Raw genomic sequence first — 15,292 nt, 5'->3', positions numbered from 1 at the left:
TCCATTTTCAGAGTGGTACCACTTGCCATGGACAGAGCTATCAAGGAGATTGTGTCTGGTATTGTGCAGCGAAGTGTTTGTATTGCATGCCAAACAACAAAAGAACTTGTGCTGAAGGTTGGCTAATCTAAAACTCATCATTTTTCTTTATTTCTACTCTACTTTTACGTTCCCTGTTTTTGATCTCGTGTCCCTCTAATACTTTTTTTATCTCCAATTTAATTTCCATCGCTCTCCACTCCACAACTATAAATTATTTAATTCCCATTTTGTTCCATCTATTGTTGGTTTCTACAGCAGAAAATCTCCAGGCTTTTGATCTTATTTATATGTCGTATATTCTTTTTTCTTTTTGACTCCAGGATTATTCCATGGAACCCGAAGAATCACGTATTTATAATGCAGCTCACTTGATGGTTGCGAGTTTAGCTGGGAGTTTGGCTCATGTGACATGCAAGGTTTTTGTCTACATCTCGTTTACATTCATGCAATTATATTTCTGCCTTGTTACAAAAACCAACAAACTCTATTTTTCTTTCTGTTATTTTTTTGGTGCATTCTTTGGTATATGTAGGAACCCTTGCGTACTTCAATATCCGGTCATCTACGGAATTCTCTCCAGGGTCTGAATATTGCAAATGAATCTCTTGAACAAATTGTGCAACTTGTCACCAATGACAATCTTGATTTGGGTTGTGCGGCTATTGAACATGCGGCTACAGATAAGGTTTTTGTTAGATAATTTATCCCGCTTTTTTATTTCTGTTTCAATAGGTTTAACTGGAGTGTAGGCACTTCTGTTGAGGGATAATACCTTTTGTTACGAATTTATGATGGGACCTCAGTATAAGTTTAGTGATAGTTCTATATCTCTGTCCCTACAGGCAATACAAACAATTGATGCGGATATTGCTCAGCAATTGTTGTTACGGAGAAAGCATAGAGATGGTGCTGGATCCTCCTTTTTTGATCCAAATATGCTATCGCAGAATTCCGTTAGTTTCATTCCCGAATCCCTCCGTCCAAAACCTGGACACCTCTCTCTGTCTCAGCAGCGAGTTTATGAGGTGCTGTTTTTAACAGGTAGTTGCCTCTGCTATGTTTTGTGTTTGTATGACTAAGCTTGTCATATGCATTTTCAGGACTTTGTTCAACATCCTTGGCAAAAGCAGTCGACCCAGACTTCACACGGTTTATCTGCTGCATCAAGCTCATCTAGCGATGTTGCACTTGGTAGTGGTTATGGTCCAGTATCAGGAAAAGTTGCTTCTGACTTTTTGTCTAGTGCTGGAAATGCTAGGATGGATATGGTCTCCCGGCCATCAGATATTTCTGTGGATGGTTTTGAATCTTCAGTCTCGCTTTTGAGGTACTTTGTTGTTGCAGATTGATAAAACTCCATTCACTTAATTTTCCATATTTTACAGCTGATATGTTGACATTTCAATTTACCTGTGTGTTAAAAAGCCCACAAGTTGATCCAGCTGGTGACTCAGCCAGTCTTCAATTTGCTAAATCACTGCCAACCTCAGAATTGAATCTGGTTGAACCCTCTGATGCTGCTATGAAAGTGAGATATACTGTGCATTTCAACTTATGACTCACTTAGCGTTATATTGAATTACTAAGTTGAGCTTCTTGTTTATACCAAAGGAAATTGGAACGTCACTGCAGACACTGACTTCAGCTGCTACCATGGAACGAGTTGGTGGAACTAATATTACACAGCCTTCTCTGTCCACGAGAGATGCACTGGATAAGTATCAGATTGTTACTCAGAAGGTTAGTAAAGTGGTTATTCCGTGTTTTCTTTCTGCATTTCTTTTCGCTGTTTTATATTTTAGTGACTTCTTATAACTGTTTCAGATGGAGGAACTAGTGGCTAATAATGCAGGAGATGATGAAATTCAGGTACTTTATTTTCTAGTGCCTAAGTAGTTATAGCGCAAAATCGTAAATTTTTTACATGCACCGAGAATTGATAAAGTTAATTAGACAAACGTTATTGAATTTTTGGTGGTTTTTCCAATCGTTGCCTATCTAATTTAATCCAAAAGAGTTCATAGCTAATGGAGGTTTCATTTATTTTCAGGCCGTAGTTTCTGAAGTTCCTGAAATTATCCTCAGATGTATAAGCAGAGATGAAGCCGCTTTTGCTGTCGCTCAAAAAGCTTTCAAGGCTCTTTATGAGAATGCATCAAGTAACCTTCATGTCAGTGCTAACCTAGCAATACTTGTTGCTATTCGTGATGTTTGCAAGCGTGTCGTTAAAGAGCTCACTAGTTGGGTATGTCTACAACCTTTTCAAATTGTATATCACACTTCTCTTATCGGCATTAGTTCAGTTACTTCTCATATATTTGCCACTATTTTCTGCCATAAAACCGATCATATAAGCGCCAGATCGAGCTTATTTTCTGTAGTTGGAGCTACTGATAATATTTCCTGAAATTGTTGTTGATATGAGATTTGTTTCTTTTTCGAACTTCTTGATACAGGTGATTTATTCAGAGGAGGAGCGGAAGCTTAACAAAGACATTACTATTGGTCTTATTCAACGCGAGTTGCTCAGCCTAGCGGAGTACAATGTCCACATGGCGAAGCATCTTGATGGAGGGAGAAACAGTATGCTGACGGCCTTATCCTTTGTCCTTGTACATACATTTTTTATGGCAAGTGAACATGTCTAACTAGTTGTTTGCTATGCAGAGAGCGCAACTGACTTTGCTATTTCTCTACTCCAATCCTTGGTCACTGAAGAGTCCAGTGTCATTTCAGAGCTCCACAGTCTTGTTGATGCGCTGGCAAAGGTTGCGATTTTATTATTTTTCTTAGTTTGCTGTTGCAATCACATAGTCTTGTTCTATTATCAATAATGCTTGTCATAAGAACAAGGCAGATTAATAGGTTTGAAAACATACAAATTGGGAGAAGCTTAGGTTGTATTGTTTCTATACTAAAACTGCACCATAACGCTAACTGACCGATATTGTGATTAGGTGCAAATATTTTTTTTTTTATGTTAGACATGTTTTGCATTTTTTTAGGTGTAAATATAATGTTTTCGTTGTGAAATTTGGCATTATTATTTTTGTGATGTTTCAAGTTTTATATTGTTTTGGTTGTAGCTTGCCTCAAAATCCGGATCTCCTGAGTCGTTGCAACAGTTAATTGACATCATACGAAATCCAGTTACTAACTCAGCTGGCCTCTCTGATAGTGCAACCGGAAATGAGTACAATGATAGGCAAAAGGATGAAAAGGTTTCAGATGATTTCATTACCGAGTGTTACTTGTAATGAGACTGTATATTTTTTTGACATGTTAGCTCTGTTATTAGGTTGCGTGCAATACCACTTCTAACACAGATGTGAATACCAGCTTGGATTATGTGGAATCAGATCCTGCGGGATTCCGGGATCGGGTAAATATTCCGCATTTTAGTTTTCATTACTTCATGTGAACTACTTTTTGTTAATGGTTGATTGGGAATTTGCATGAATATAAATTTTCGCTACGAACAGAACGAATTCTTTGGCGAAGCTATTATCATACATAGTTTGTTGTGCGTGTAGTTTATCTTCTTCTTTTTGTTGGCAGGTGTCCACGCTTTTTGAAAGCTGGTATCAAATCTGCGAACTACCGGGTGCAAATGAAACTGCTTGTTCACAATATGTCCTTCACTTGCATCAGACTGGATTACTCAAGGGAGATGATACGACAGAGAGTTTTTTCCGAACTCTTCTGGTGAGATAACCTTTTAAGACATTTTTGCCATCGCATATTTTCAGCATCATGAGAGACCTCATTATTAACGTTGGCCTTCCTATCTTTAGGAAATTTCTGTTGCTCATTGTATATCTTCAGAAGAAATAAGTTCTGGTGCTGTGCAATCTCCTCAGCAAGCTCAGAGTCCATCATTCCTCGCCATCGATATGTATGCAAAGCTTGTTTTTTCAATCTTGAAGGTAATGTGCTCATGAATTTCTATGGTGTGCCTTGTGGATTAAAAAAACCTAAAATACACTGCCTGCTAAGCTTTTTTTTTTGGCTTGTTTGTTTCTTATGACAATCTGTTCAGTATTTCCCTGAGCAGGAGTACAACAGCAAGTTGTTTCTTCTTTCGGAGGTAAGGGGACACATAAACCATAATTTTCTATTACGGGTGAAATCATCAAAAAGGTGAGTGGGTTTGATATTGATTACTGGTCTCAGATCATGGCTGTCACTGTGAGATGTATACAAAAGGACGCAGAAGATAAAAAGACATCACTCAATCCAAAACCATATTTTCGATTGTTCATCAACTGGCTGCTGGACTTATGTTCCTTGGATCCTGGGACTGATGGTGCAAACTTTCAGGTGCATTTTGTTTTTACTTGAAGTATCTGCTATTATATTCGTATCACTAACATTCATCCTTTGTTGCAGGTTCTCACAGCTTTTGCCAACACATTTCACGCGTTGCAGCCTCTTAAGATTCCTGCTTTCAGGTGAGGATATACCTCCATTCCTTCTATTGAAAATGGAATCTCTCAGGAACTATGAGGGCAGTCAAATACATATGTCGTGAAATGTACCATGTGGTTGACATATGTGTCTTCTTTATCTTTTATTTATTATGATTTGGTTTTTTTTCCTATTTATTTCTGCTTCACTGAGGTTCTTTTAAAATTTTCAGCTTTGCATGGCTAGAGCTTGTCAGCCACAGAAGCTTCATGCCCAAACTACTTACAGTAAATGGCCAGAAGGGTTGGCCATATGTTCAACGCCTGCTGGTGGACTTGCTTCAGTTTCTTGAGCCATTTTTAAGAAATGCTGAACTCGGAGGACCAGTTTGTGCTTTTTTCTCTTCTGTTATATTGTTTCATTGATCCCTAAGGATGTAGTCGATGGTAACTTAGAGTGGTCTCTCTCTTGTTTGTTTATTAATTACGTAGGTTCATTTCCTATACAAAGGGACATTGAGAGTGTTACTGGTGCTGCTTCATGACTTCCCAGAATTTCTCTGTGATTATCATTTTACTTTCTGTGATGTGATTCCTTCAAGTTGCATACAAATGCGGAATATTATTCTCAGTTCTTTTCCACGGAACATGAGGCTTCCAGATCCTTCTACCCCAAACTTAAAGGTTCCAGATGATAGTGGAGAGCCCAGCATGTTCAAATTCTATAGAAATAATATCTCTTGTAGGCTGATTTATCGTGTTCATTGCAGATTGATTTGTTGCCTGAGATTGTAGAAGCTCCCTGTATCCTTTCCGAGGTTGATGCTGCGCTAAAAGGAAAGCAAATGAAAAATGACGTGGATGAGTATCTTATGGTAATGGTTCTTCAGTTTACTTGTTTATTCTTTGGGGTTTGTGAGATTATTATATTTCAGATAACACTCTTATAATTTTCTGCAGTCGAGGCAACAGAATTCAACTTTCCTTAGTGAGCTGAAACAGAAGTTACTTCTCTCGTCAAGCGAGGCTACTTCAGCTGGAACACGTTACAGTGTACCATTGATCAACTCGCTTGTGCTATATACTGGAATGCAGGTATGGCTTTAACAACTATGGCTTTAAAAAAAAAGAAAAGTCTAGTTTATTCAAATGTATGCGGTTAATGAAATGTGCAATTGATCGACATTGCCGTAACAGGCTATTCAGCAGCTACAGGCGGGTGAGACACAGGCTCAAAATGTTGTGGCCTTACAGATGTTTAAGTATTTAAGTATGAAACTTGATACGGAAGGACGTTATCTGTTCCTTAATGCCATTGCCAACCAGCTTCGATATCCCAACAACCACACACATTACTTTTCCTTCATCATGCTCTATCTCTTCTTCGAATCTGACCAGGTGAGGTTGCTTTGCTTGTTAAGAGCTGAGTGGATAAATTAGGGGTTTGGTAATCTGATTTTGGCTTGAATGAAACAGGAGATCATACAGGAACAAATAACAAGAGTTCTGTTGGAAAGGCTCATTGTGAACCGGCCACATCCATGGGGCCTCCTAATCACATTCATTGAGCTCATCAAGAATCCAAGATATGGTTTCTGGAAACAAGCCTTCATTAGGTGTGCGCCTGAGATTGAGAAACTCTTTGAATCTGTAGCCAGATCCTGTGGTGGCCTCAAGCCTGTTGACGAGGGAATGGTCTCTGGTTGGGTCTCCGACAATTCTCATTAGCCCTGCCTTTAAACTTGTATATGTGTATGCGTATTTTGACTTTCTGTTGTAACAATATAGGAGAGATTTTAGGAGTCTAGTTTTTCTTTGATCATCAAGATTCATAATTTTTCCTAATTACAAGAAAAAGAAAGGATTTTGCTGTATTGCTCTTAAGGTGGCTTTCGAAATTAGTTTGGAACAAGAACAAGGTATAACACTTGGGTCTACTACATTCACCTCTTCTTGTTTTATCTAATGAAATTATACTATATATTATGACATGTAATAAACATATTTAAAAAGTAAAATCATTAACAATTTTTTTTTTGGTATGAATTTAAATAACTCTTTAGTGATATATAATCTTGTATAATTCTTAGATTTACAACCTATTTCTATTTTATAAACCTATATATATAGCATAGTTTAATTATAAAATATAAAATAATACTTTTTATTTATAGATCTAAACTGATATATTACACTTCACTTTACTATAAAATTTAATGTATAATCATCCTTTATAAATCTACACCACCATGTAAGTACAAATTCTTTGGTATGCCAAACGTGTATATTTCAGCATAATGTTTTGTATGTAAACAGTTTTCTACTTAATTGACTCATATGAGCTAATATTTTGTTGTTACAAAAAAAAATTGTGAAATTTAAGACAAGATTTTTATTTTAAATCTAAATTGACATATAACATAGTTTAATTGTAAAATATAAATTCTGATTTTCTTTTATAAATCCAAACCAACATATATCTCGTTTAATTGTAAAATGTGAACCCTAAGTTATCTTGTATAAACTTGAAACCTAGGTAAAACATCATTTAGTTGTAAAATCTAAACATATATCATCTTTTATAAATCTAAATTGACCTATAACCTTATAAACTCAAAACTCTAATTTCTATAAATAATATTAAAATTTTATTTTATTAGACAGCTGATTGATAGGCTAAAACAAGGAAGTGAAAAGAATTTATCTTTACAATCTTTCAATCATCATGACAATAATGGGCTGTTGTGGGAAATCGTTTTTTCATTAGGTGCTTTCGTTGGGCTTCCAACTATTCATGTCTCTTTCGACCATCTTTATTAGACCTGAGCGTTCGGGTCCCGTTTAAATTCGGATAAGATATTTTGGTAAAGGGGTCTTACACCCATTCAGATATTTTTAGTAGTCCAGTTGGGTTTCTGGTAAACACCCATCGGGTTCGATTTGATTCAGGTTTCTGTTTCTTCGCGAGAGATAGATAGCATCACCATTGAGATCCAACTCCAACTCACAATACAAAAGACTTGTATTAAACAAAATGTGACATGTGTTTGCAACTTCTAACTAAATATGCTCATGCAAAGATTTTAATGTCACGAAAACAGATTATATTTAGGCTGTATTCTTTTTCAAGTCACTGATCTAGCGACTGCGATAGTAAAAATGAACAAAGAGAGTCACTATTGTTGTAAAAGAAAGTCACTACCATTGTGAAAAATAGTTGATAGCGTTGAAATGAGCTGCCGCGACGATCGCTAGAAACTCAGGCGACTCTTTTCTTTCCTCAGCAACACTTTTTCTCGCTGGAATAGACATGTTCCGTCATCGTCTTTTAGTTGCTATTGTCGTTTTGATTTTTGATTGCCATTGTTAGTGTCGTTTTGATCTGTCACCGTCGCTGGATGGGCGACTTGAAAAAGAACAGAACCATAGTCGCACAGGCCATGTCATATTTTGGGTGCCTTTTAATTTAGACTAAAATATATTTTATAAGTGTATCTTGTAAGTTAAAAAATGTCACAAAAATTAATATTTTTTTTGAAAGCAAAGTATGGTAATAACATATATAATTATTTTAAAGCAAAATTATTATACTGTTATTATGTATAGCAGTCTAGATCACTTGTAATTATTATATTTTACATAATTTTTTATAAAAATATAAAATTTTATCATACATATCTCAAATTAAATACAATTAAAAACATATCATCTTTTAAAAAATTATCAAAAAGAAAAAAAGAAAAAAAAATGATATACTCCAAAGTATATAGAAGCTACTACTGTTAACGATATTTAATAGTTACAAAATTGCATTTAAAGAAAAAATAATTATTATTTTTATTTTATTTTTGCTTTAAATTAAAAAAAGTTTCACGAGGAAAATGAAAATAATTGGAGAGTATTGCATTGCATCTGGTGAGGCTCTCTGTCTGGGTTTGTTGAGAAAACTCAAGAAAAGATTTCAACTCTGAAGAAGAAGAGCAGATCCAAGTCCAACCCAGCTAGGGGTTTCCAAAGTTTTGGTCTTTTCAGAGTTGAATCGAAGTGGTAATTTTGTTTTTCCTGAGGAGGATTGTATTCTAGGGTTTGTTTACCCATTTCTTCGATCTTCAAGGAATCGGGGATAGTAAAATTTTTGTTACTTTGGGGAGGGAAACATGTACATCGAAGGATTGAAGGAGGAAGGCGACGAGATTATTGTTATTAGCCAAAGCAATCCGAAGGAATCGATAGGACTACTAGGAGGGGTTGTGTCGAGTACAAGTAGTGATTTAGGTGTTTGGAATGCGAAACGTGCTCTCGTTGGAGCTGGCGGTCGCGCACTATTCTACCCAACATTGATATACAACCTTCTTAGGAACATGCTTCAGTCAGAATTCCGATGGTGGGATCAGGTCGATGAGGTAATAAAACACATGGTAGGAACATGCTCTTTCATATGTTTTGTGTTTCCGCCTTTAATGCTCTCCTTGTGTGTGTGCCTTCTGTGTTGTTAAAATGGCTTATCAGTATGTTTTGCTTGGTGCTGTGCCTTTCCCCACTCATGTTCCACTCCTCAAAAAACTTGGTGTATATGGCGTGATTACCCTCAACGAGCCTTTTGAGACTTTGGTTCCCTCATCTCTCTATCATGTATGTTCCCATTCAAAGCTTCTCATCATCCTTATCATGCCTCTCATTTCTTCCGTATCCTGAAACCTTTTGTAGGCTCATGGTATCAAGCACCTAGTGATTCCGACTAGAGATTATCTCTTTGCTCCCTCGATCACTGATATTTGCCAAGCTGTGAATTTTATTCACGGTAAGTTTCATCATCTTCTATTCTCTCGCTTAAATAAAAAAAATTCAAACTTGTCTTGTATTATCACTCGTTTTTTCCTCTTACTATTTTGCAAGAGAATGCGTCAAGTGGCAAGACTACTTATGTTCACTGCAAGGCTGGTCGGGGACGCAGTACGACCATTGTTCTCTGTTACCTGGTTGCCCATCTATTCTCAACCATTTTCTTATACTGGTTTGCTTCTTAATAAGGATATATTTTTTACTTTTACCCATTTTACCCGATAGGTTAAATACAGGGAAATGACACCTGAGTGTGCTTATGAGTACATTCGGTCCATAAGGCCGCGGGTCTTACTTGCTTCTGCTCAGTGGAAGGTGCGCTTTCAATATCTACCCCTTTAACATCTTTACAAAATAGTATGGTTGCTTTGTTTCTGCAGCTGCGAAAAGCATATATATTTTGAATGGCAGGCTGTTAAGGAGTTCTACAGTTCCAGAATGGCAAGGAAGGCAAAAGAAAGCAACCTGATTGTGAAGCGAACAAGCTTAGGAAGTCCGGCTGAGAAACAGTTGTTGCAGTTTTTGATGATGGGTCGGTAGTGGTGGTAACTGAGTCAGATCTGGCTGGGTATGATGAGCCTCAAAACATAGGCGGTGATGCTTCATCCGTGGATGTGTTGCCAGAGTTGAGTTTGGCTTGCAAGGTCCACTATGCAAGCCAAGCTGCATTTGCCAGGATCTCTTGCTTATGGCTCAAATCACCAAGGAGACAAGTCCATGTTGATCAGTTGCAAAGTCTTGGTGTCAATATCAAAGTCTGTTAAAGAGGTGATACTAATCTTGAGGCATATGTACTTGTATCCATATTCCATTGCACAAAACATTGAAATATTCATTTACAATGGCAAAATGTGTTAAGGGCATCATTAATGGGAGAACTTTTTTTTGTGTTCTTAGATTAAATATATAGTGAAAATAATGTTAGATCAGTTGTTAAGATCATAGGTAAAAAAAATGGGAGAACTAATTATGGTGTTCTTAGAATAAAGATATAGTGAAATAATTTTCATAAACATTTTACAAATTATAAAAACTTATAAAATAATATTTAAATTGTTTACTCATATAAAAACAATTGTATACTTATAAATTAATATAATATTTATAAACATTTTATAAATTATAAAATAACATTTAAATTGCTTACTTATATAAAAGCAATTGTATACTTATAAATTAATATAATATTTATAAACATTTTATAAATTATAAAATAACATTTAAATTGCTTACTTATATAAAAGCAATTGTATACTTATAAATTAATATAATATTTATAAACATTTTATAAATTATAAAATAACATTTAAATTGCTTACTTATATAAAAGCAATTGTATACTTATAAATTAATATAATATTTATAAACATTTTATAAATTATAAAATAACATTTAAATTGCTTACTTATATAAAAGCAATTGTATACTTATAAATTAATATAATATTTATAAACATTTTATAAATTATAAAATAACATTTAAATTGCTTACTTATATAAAAGCAATTGTATACTTATAAATTAATATAATATTTATAAACATTTTATAAATTATAAAATAACATTTAAATTGCTTACTTATATAAAAGCAATTGTATACTTATAAATTAATATAATATTTATAAACATTTTATAAATTATAAAATAACATTTAAATTGCTTACTTATATAAAAGCAATTGTATACTTATAAATTAATATAATATTTATAAACATTTTATAAATTATAAAATAACATTTAAATTGCTTACTTATATAAAAGCAATTGTATACTTATAAATTAATATAATATTTATAAACATTTTATAAATTATAAAATAACATTTAAATTGCTTACTTATATAAAAGCAATTGTATACTTATAAATTAATATAATATTTATAAACATTTTATAAATTATAAAATAACATTTAAATTGCTTACTTATATAAAAGCAATTGTATACTTATAAATTAATATAATATTCTTAAACATATTACAATTATAAAAACTTATAAATTAATATTTAAATTGTATACTTATATAAATGAAATATTTTTTTTTTCCAAAAAATCTCGTCCAATCACATGAAGCCATGTCAAATAAGAACTGGGCTTAAATCAGTTCTACATAAAGAACTAAAAAAAGTGTTTTAAGCCACTATTTATTATTTTTCTAATTTTTTTGGGCTTAGAACACCAAGGATGTTTTCCGGTTAATGATGGCCTAATAACACTCAAAACTTACCTAGAACGGTCTTATGTGTTTGATTCTGAGGCCAAACTATCCAGTATCCACTGTAAAGGATATCAAAGCCTTGGTCCAACAGGAAAATAGAATGGGCCTCACAAAGCCCACTGCAGTTCCTTCAGTGTCGACACTCGCACCATTTGCACCACTTCAGTAACTTCAAATAGTATATGAGAAGAAAGTGGGCGTAGATAAATTCTCTTAGGGAGGTATTCGCTTTTTAGCATGAAATTGAAGCTATTAGGGAGGTATTAATCAACTTAGTTCAGCAAGAAATGACAATAGAGCTTCTTCCGGGGGAATAAACAGCTAAAAGAAGCAAGATACCTTGTGTTGTTTAATTTGTTCTATTATAGTAAGGCATTTCCAAGCAATTTCAAACATTTGAGTAAAACTCAAGGATGGGGCTCGGTTCTGTATTGGATTCACCAGCATCTGATGGGAGATGACTAGGCGACACTCAATTCTAAAACGGGTTACTAATCCTTAACTTTTCGAGGATTTCTTCAACAGTTCTTTCTCCCCCAATCAAGACGACACTGACATAATAAATCTGTCAGCTAGACTTCCCTTGCTTGACTCAGTAACTGTATTCTAGATTCCAACGTGTGACATCTTTCAGATTCATAAGACTTATATTGTAAAAAAGAAATACCAAATTTGTTAATTTGAACGGGAAATCTAGACAAAACAAGGGGTTGTGGTGAGATAGAGAACACATGATAGTCTTAAATGTTGAAAAATCCGCATAATCTACTCTCGGTAAATGCAATATCAGTCCACACCGTCCATTTGCTCCGTCTCGCACCTCTACCTTGTTACTGGATGCCGCCTCCTGCGTTCCAAAGATTATTGTGTGTGGGTTAGCATCTCATACTTGAACATGCTTAGTATCATAATAGCTCATATCTGTTGGTTCATACCTCTTTGGTCGGATTCCATCTTCTTCGTAGTCCATCATTCCACTTGGTTCCCCAAACATGTCTTTATTTCCTCTGAAGTCAACATCCCCCTGCCCACAACGTAAGTAAGACTACATCGACCATCACCCTTTCCAATCACAATTCAGACACATCAAACTAAGTGGACCTTGTTTCATTTCATTCAACAATCAAGTACAACATTCCAATCTTTAACATATCACTAAAATTTGACGCAGCAGCCGTTCAAGATTTGCTTTTTTTGTTATTTATTAATAAAAAATTGATATCCAGCATGTAGGATTTCTAGTGACAAGACAAATTGTAAAAAGAGTTGCCACAGCTGATTCAGTAAATATTTCGAAACATAACTTTTTGATCAATGATAGTACTGGACTATCAAATCTCAGATACCTTGAGATTTAATCAAGTTTATCCTATCCCCCTTACATAGACCTAAACTGGTAATAAACCCACTATATTTCTCGGAAGATGAAACCATAATTAGTTTACATAATATACTTAGTAGTAGGGAAAAGTAAAGTCGTTAGGCCTCCAAAACCGATCACTGACCTTCAAGGACAGAGACTTCTTCACATCTTCCAGCCCTTCTTCCACTTCCTTACGATGTTTTTTGTCCATCTCACTCATATTGTCCGCCCATTTGATCTTGTCTTGTATTGAAACAAGCAGATTCTCCGACGTGTTCATCCTGCACATCATTTTGCGCCAACAACACATTAACAGACTAAGGTAACATAGAAGTCTAAGAGCAGTGGGAAATNCTCAAGAGCAGTGGGAAGAAGAAAATAACCAGTTTGACAATGTGTGTAACATATTCCCTAATTGTCCTGGCCTTAGATCCCTACCAGCTGCAAACGGAACCTGCAAGTTTAAAGGTGACATGATGAGGATCAAAGAGACGATCATAAAAAGAGAAAAACAAAGCACAATGGTTGGTTATATATAGGAAAAAGGAGACAGAAAACACACCTCGAAGCATCTTTTCAATTGATCCAGTTTACCTCTAACAATACCCTGGAAAAATAGCACCAGTAAGTAGTCTGTGTGTGTGTGTGACAGCAATTAAAAAAAATAGAGATATACTCAGAAGTGGAGAAAAAAGGAAGAAAAACTCACAGCGTACATGCATTCATTGATAAGAAAGTCCTCGAGCTCACGGACATTGGTAACATCCAACTCTACCATTAGTGTATCATAGGGCAAAACCTTGTTAGACTCAGCAAGGGTAAGCACAGTGAGCTGCTTCAGCTTCAGAATTTGGTCAGGAGCCAACTGGGGAAAACGGGTAGCATTGCCTAGAGAGTGCAGATGAAACCGATTTTAAAAATTTTGAAAAGGAAAAAAAAAAAAAAGAAAAAAAAGAGAGAGCTGGATGAAAGGAATCGAACATTTGTAGTCAGCCCAGGTGCCATGGGCAAACAAGCGTAGTAAATCCAGGTACATCGAATTTGTACTTCCTTGAAGCTGCAACCAAGGGAAGAATAAGTAGGTAATCAGCAAAACACAGCTTTAAAAGCAAACAAGAATTCAAGAGAACAAACACAAATCCATCCATAGTAATTTCAGATCAGCAAAGAATTGAAGAGAGAACAAATACATATATATATATTCCTACGCCANAAAAAAAAAAAAAAAAAAAAGTTGAGCAAAGAACAAACACCAATTCATATCTAGTCTAGTATATATAAATATATAAAGCCAACAGAAAACTAAGCGTTTATATATAAATTTAATTGGTCAAAACAAGAAAAACCCTAACGGAGAAATTAAAAGCAGCAGCGTAGCGTAGCGTACCTCGGCAACAGTGGGTAGAGCCAAAATCTCGGAGAAGGCAAATAGACAAGGATGCGATGTAGCTTCGATGATGATTGGACAAAGAGCGTCGCCTTTGCAAGTAGAAGCTCGGTTAACCAGCTGATCGATGATCTCCGCCTGCTTCTGCTCGATATCCATCTTCGATTTCGCGATGCTTCCTTCCTTCCTTCCTTCCTTTAGGGTTTGTTTACTAGTAGGATCCCCCAACAACTCTCTCTTCTTCTCTCTCTCTTCTTCTCTCTCTCTGTGCCCCCTTCCTTTTTAGTTTTTATACATGTGGTGCCGTCTCGTAGTCTCTCCTAATTCTTCTAGATTTTCTTCCTTTTTTTTTTTTTTTTCTTCTTCGTAAAATAATAAATAGCTCAAGATTTAACTATTCNTAACAATACCCTGGAAAAATAGCACCAGTAAGTAGTCTGTGTGTGTGTGTGACAGCAATTAAAAAAAATAGAGATATACTCAGAAGTGGAGAAAAAAGGAAGAAAAACTCACAGCGTACATGCATTCATTGATAAGAAAGTCCTCGAGCTCACGGACATTGGTAACATCCAACTCTACCATTAGTGTATCATAGGGCAAAACCTTGTTAGACTCAGCAAGGGTAAGCACAGTGAGCTGCTTCAGCTTCAGAATTTGGTCAGGAGCCAACTGGGGAAAACGGGTAGCATTGCCTAGAGAGTGCAGATGAAACCGATTTTAAAAATTTTGAAAAGGAAAAAAAAAAAAAAAGAAAAAAAAGAGAGAGCTGGATGAAAGGAATCGAACATTTGTAGTCAGCCCAGGTGCCATGGGCAAACAAGCGTAGTAAATCCAGGTACATCGAATTTGTACTTCCTTGAAGCTGCAACCAAGGGAAGAATAAGTAGGTAATCAGCAAAACACAGCTTTAAAAGCAAACAAGAATTCAAGAGAACAAACACAAATCCATCCATAGTAATTTCAGATCAGCAAAGAATTGAAGAGAGAACAAATACATATATATATATTCCTACGCCACAAAAAAAAAAAAAAAAAAA

The 15,292-nt window shown here is 35.2% G+C and overlaps 2 protein-coding genes and 1 pseudogene across 5 annotated transcripts in view; 2 read left to right on the top strand and 1 right to left on the bottom strand.

Moving 5' to 3' along the window:
* The window catches only part of LOC104758274 (CCR4-NOT transcription complex subunit 1), a 14,147-nt gene extending 7,924 nt beyond the window's left edge, over positions 1-6,223 (top strand). For all 3 annotated transcript variants that reach the window (XM_010481115.2, XM_019242496.1, XM_019242494.1), the window contains 23 exons: positions 363-458; positions 575-727; positions 885-1,067; positions 1,143-1,369; positions 1,468-1,570; positions 1,654-1,782; positions 1,867-1,911; positions 2,093-2,287; positions 2,499-2,625; positions 2,710-2,810; positions 3,129-3,263; positions 3,341-3,424; positions 3,601-3,747; positions 3,837-3,968; positions 4,082-4,129; positions 4,216-4,362; positions 4,432-4,493; positions 4,682-4,835; positions 4,941-5,132; positions 5,219-5,323; positions 5,409-5,543; positions 5,646-5,846; positions 5,925-6,223. In XM_010481115.2, the coding sequence (XP_010479417.1) occupies positions 363-458; positions 575-727; positions 885-1,067; positions 1,143-1,369; positions 1,468-1,570; positions 1,654-1,782; positions 1,867-1,911; positions 2,093-2,287; positions 2,499-2,625; positions 2,710-2,810; positions 3,129-3,263; positions 3,341-3,424; positions 3,601-3,747; positions 3,837-3,968; positions 4,082-4,129; positions 4,216-4,362; positions 4,432-4,493; positions 4,682-4,835; positions 4,941-5,132; positions 5,219-5,323; positions 5,409-5,543; positions 5,646-5,846; positions 5,925-6,176 (3,153 nt within the window). In that variant the 3' untranslated portion in view covers positions 6,177-6,223. The remainder of the gene's footprint in view (positions 1-362; positions 459-574; positions 728-884; positions 1,068-1,142; positions 1,370-1,467; positions 1,571-1,653; positions 1,783-1,866; positions 1,912-2,092; positions 2,288-2,498; positions 2,626-2,709; positions 2,811-3,128; positions 3,264-3,340; positions 3,425-3,600; positions 3,748-3,836; positions 3,969-4,081; positions 4,130-4,215; positions 4,363-4,431; positions 4,494-4,681; positions 4,836-4,940; positions 5,133-5,218; positions 5,324-5,408; positions 5,544-5,645; positions 5,847-5,924) is intronic.
* LOC104758264 lies at positions 8,327-10,188 on the top strand (annotated as a pseudogene).
* On the bottom strand, positions 12,125-14,586 carry LOC104758252 (COP9 signalosome complex subunit 7). 2 transcript variants are annotated; one of them, XM_010481080.2, is made up of 8 exons: positions 14,256-14,586; positions 13,850-13,925; positions 13,578-13,756; positions 13,431-13,475; positions 13,252-13,322; positions 13,011-13,149; positions 12,441-12,529; positions 12,125-12,352 (listed from the first exon to the last, which is right to left on the bottom strand). In XM_010481080.2, the coding sequence occupies exons 1-8, from the start codon at positions 14,412-14,414 to the stop codon at positions 12,328-12,330; spliced, it is 783 nt and encodes a 260-aa protein (XP_010479382.1). In that variant the 5' UTR covers positions 14,415-14,586; the 3' UTR covers positions 12,125-12,327. The 2 variants fall into 2 exon arrangements, 1 of the variants encoding a protein (XP_010479382.1); XR_762660.1 differs by having other exon boundaries at positions 12,332-12,352; positions 12,441-12,512.

The sequence above is a fragment of the Camelina sativa genome, chromosome 3 (assembly GCF_000633955.1).
Source record: "Camelina sativa cultivar DH55 chromosome 3, Cs, whole genome shotgun sequence".
NCBI classification, from domain to species: Eukaryota; Viridiplantae; Streptophyta; class Magnoliopsida; order Brassicales; family Brassicaceae; genus Camelina; species Camelina sativa.
Note: the sequence above shows the minus strand (reverse complement) of the source record. Positions and strands in the feature narration are given on the sequence as shown.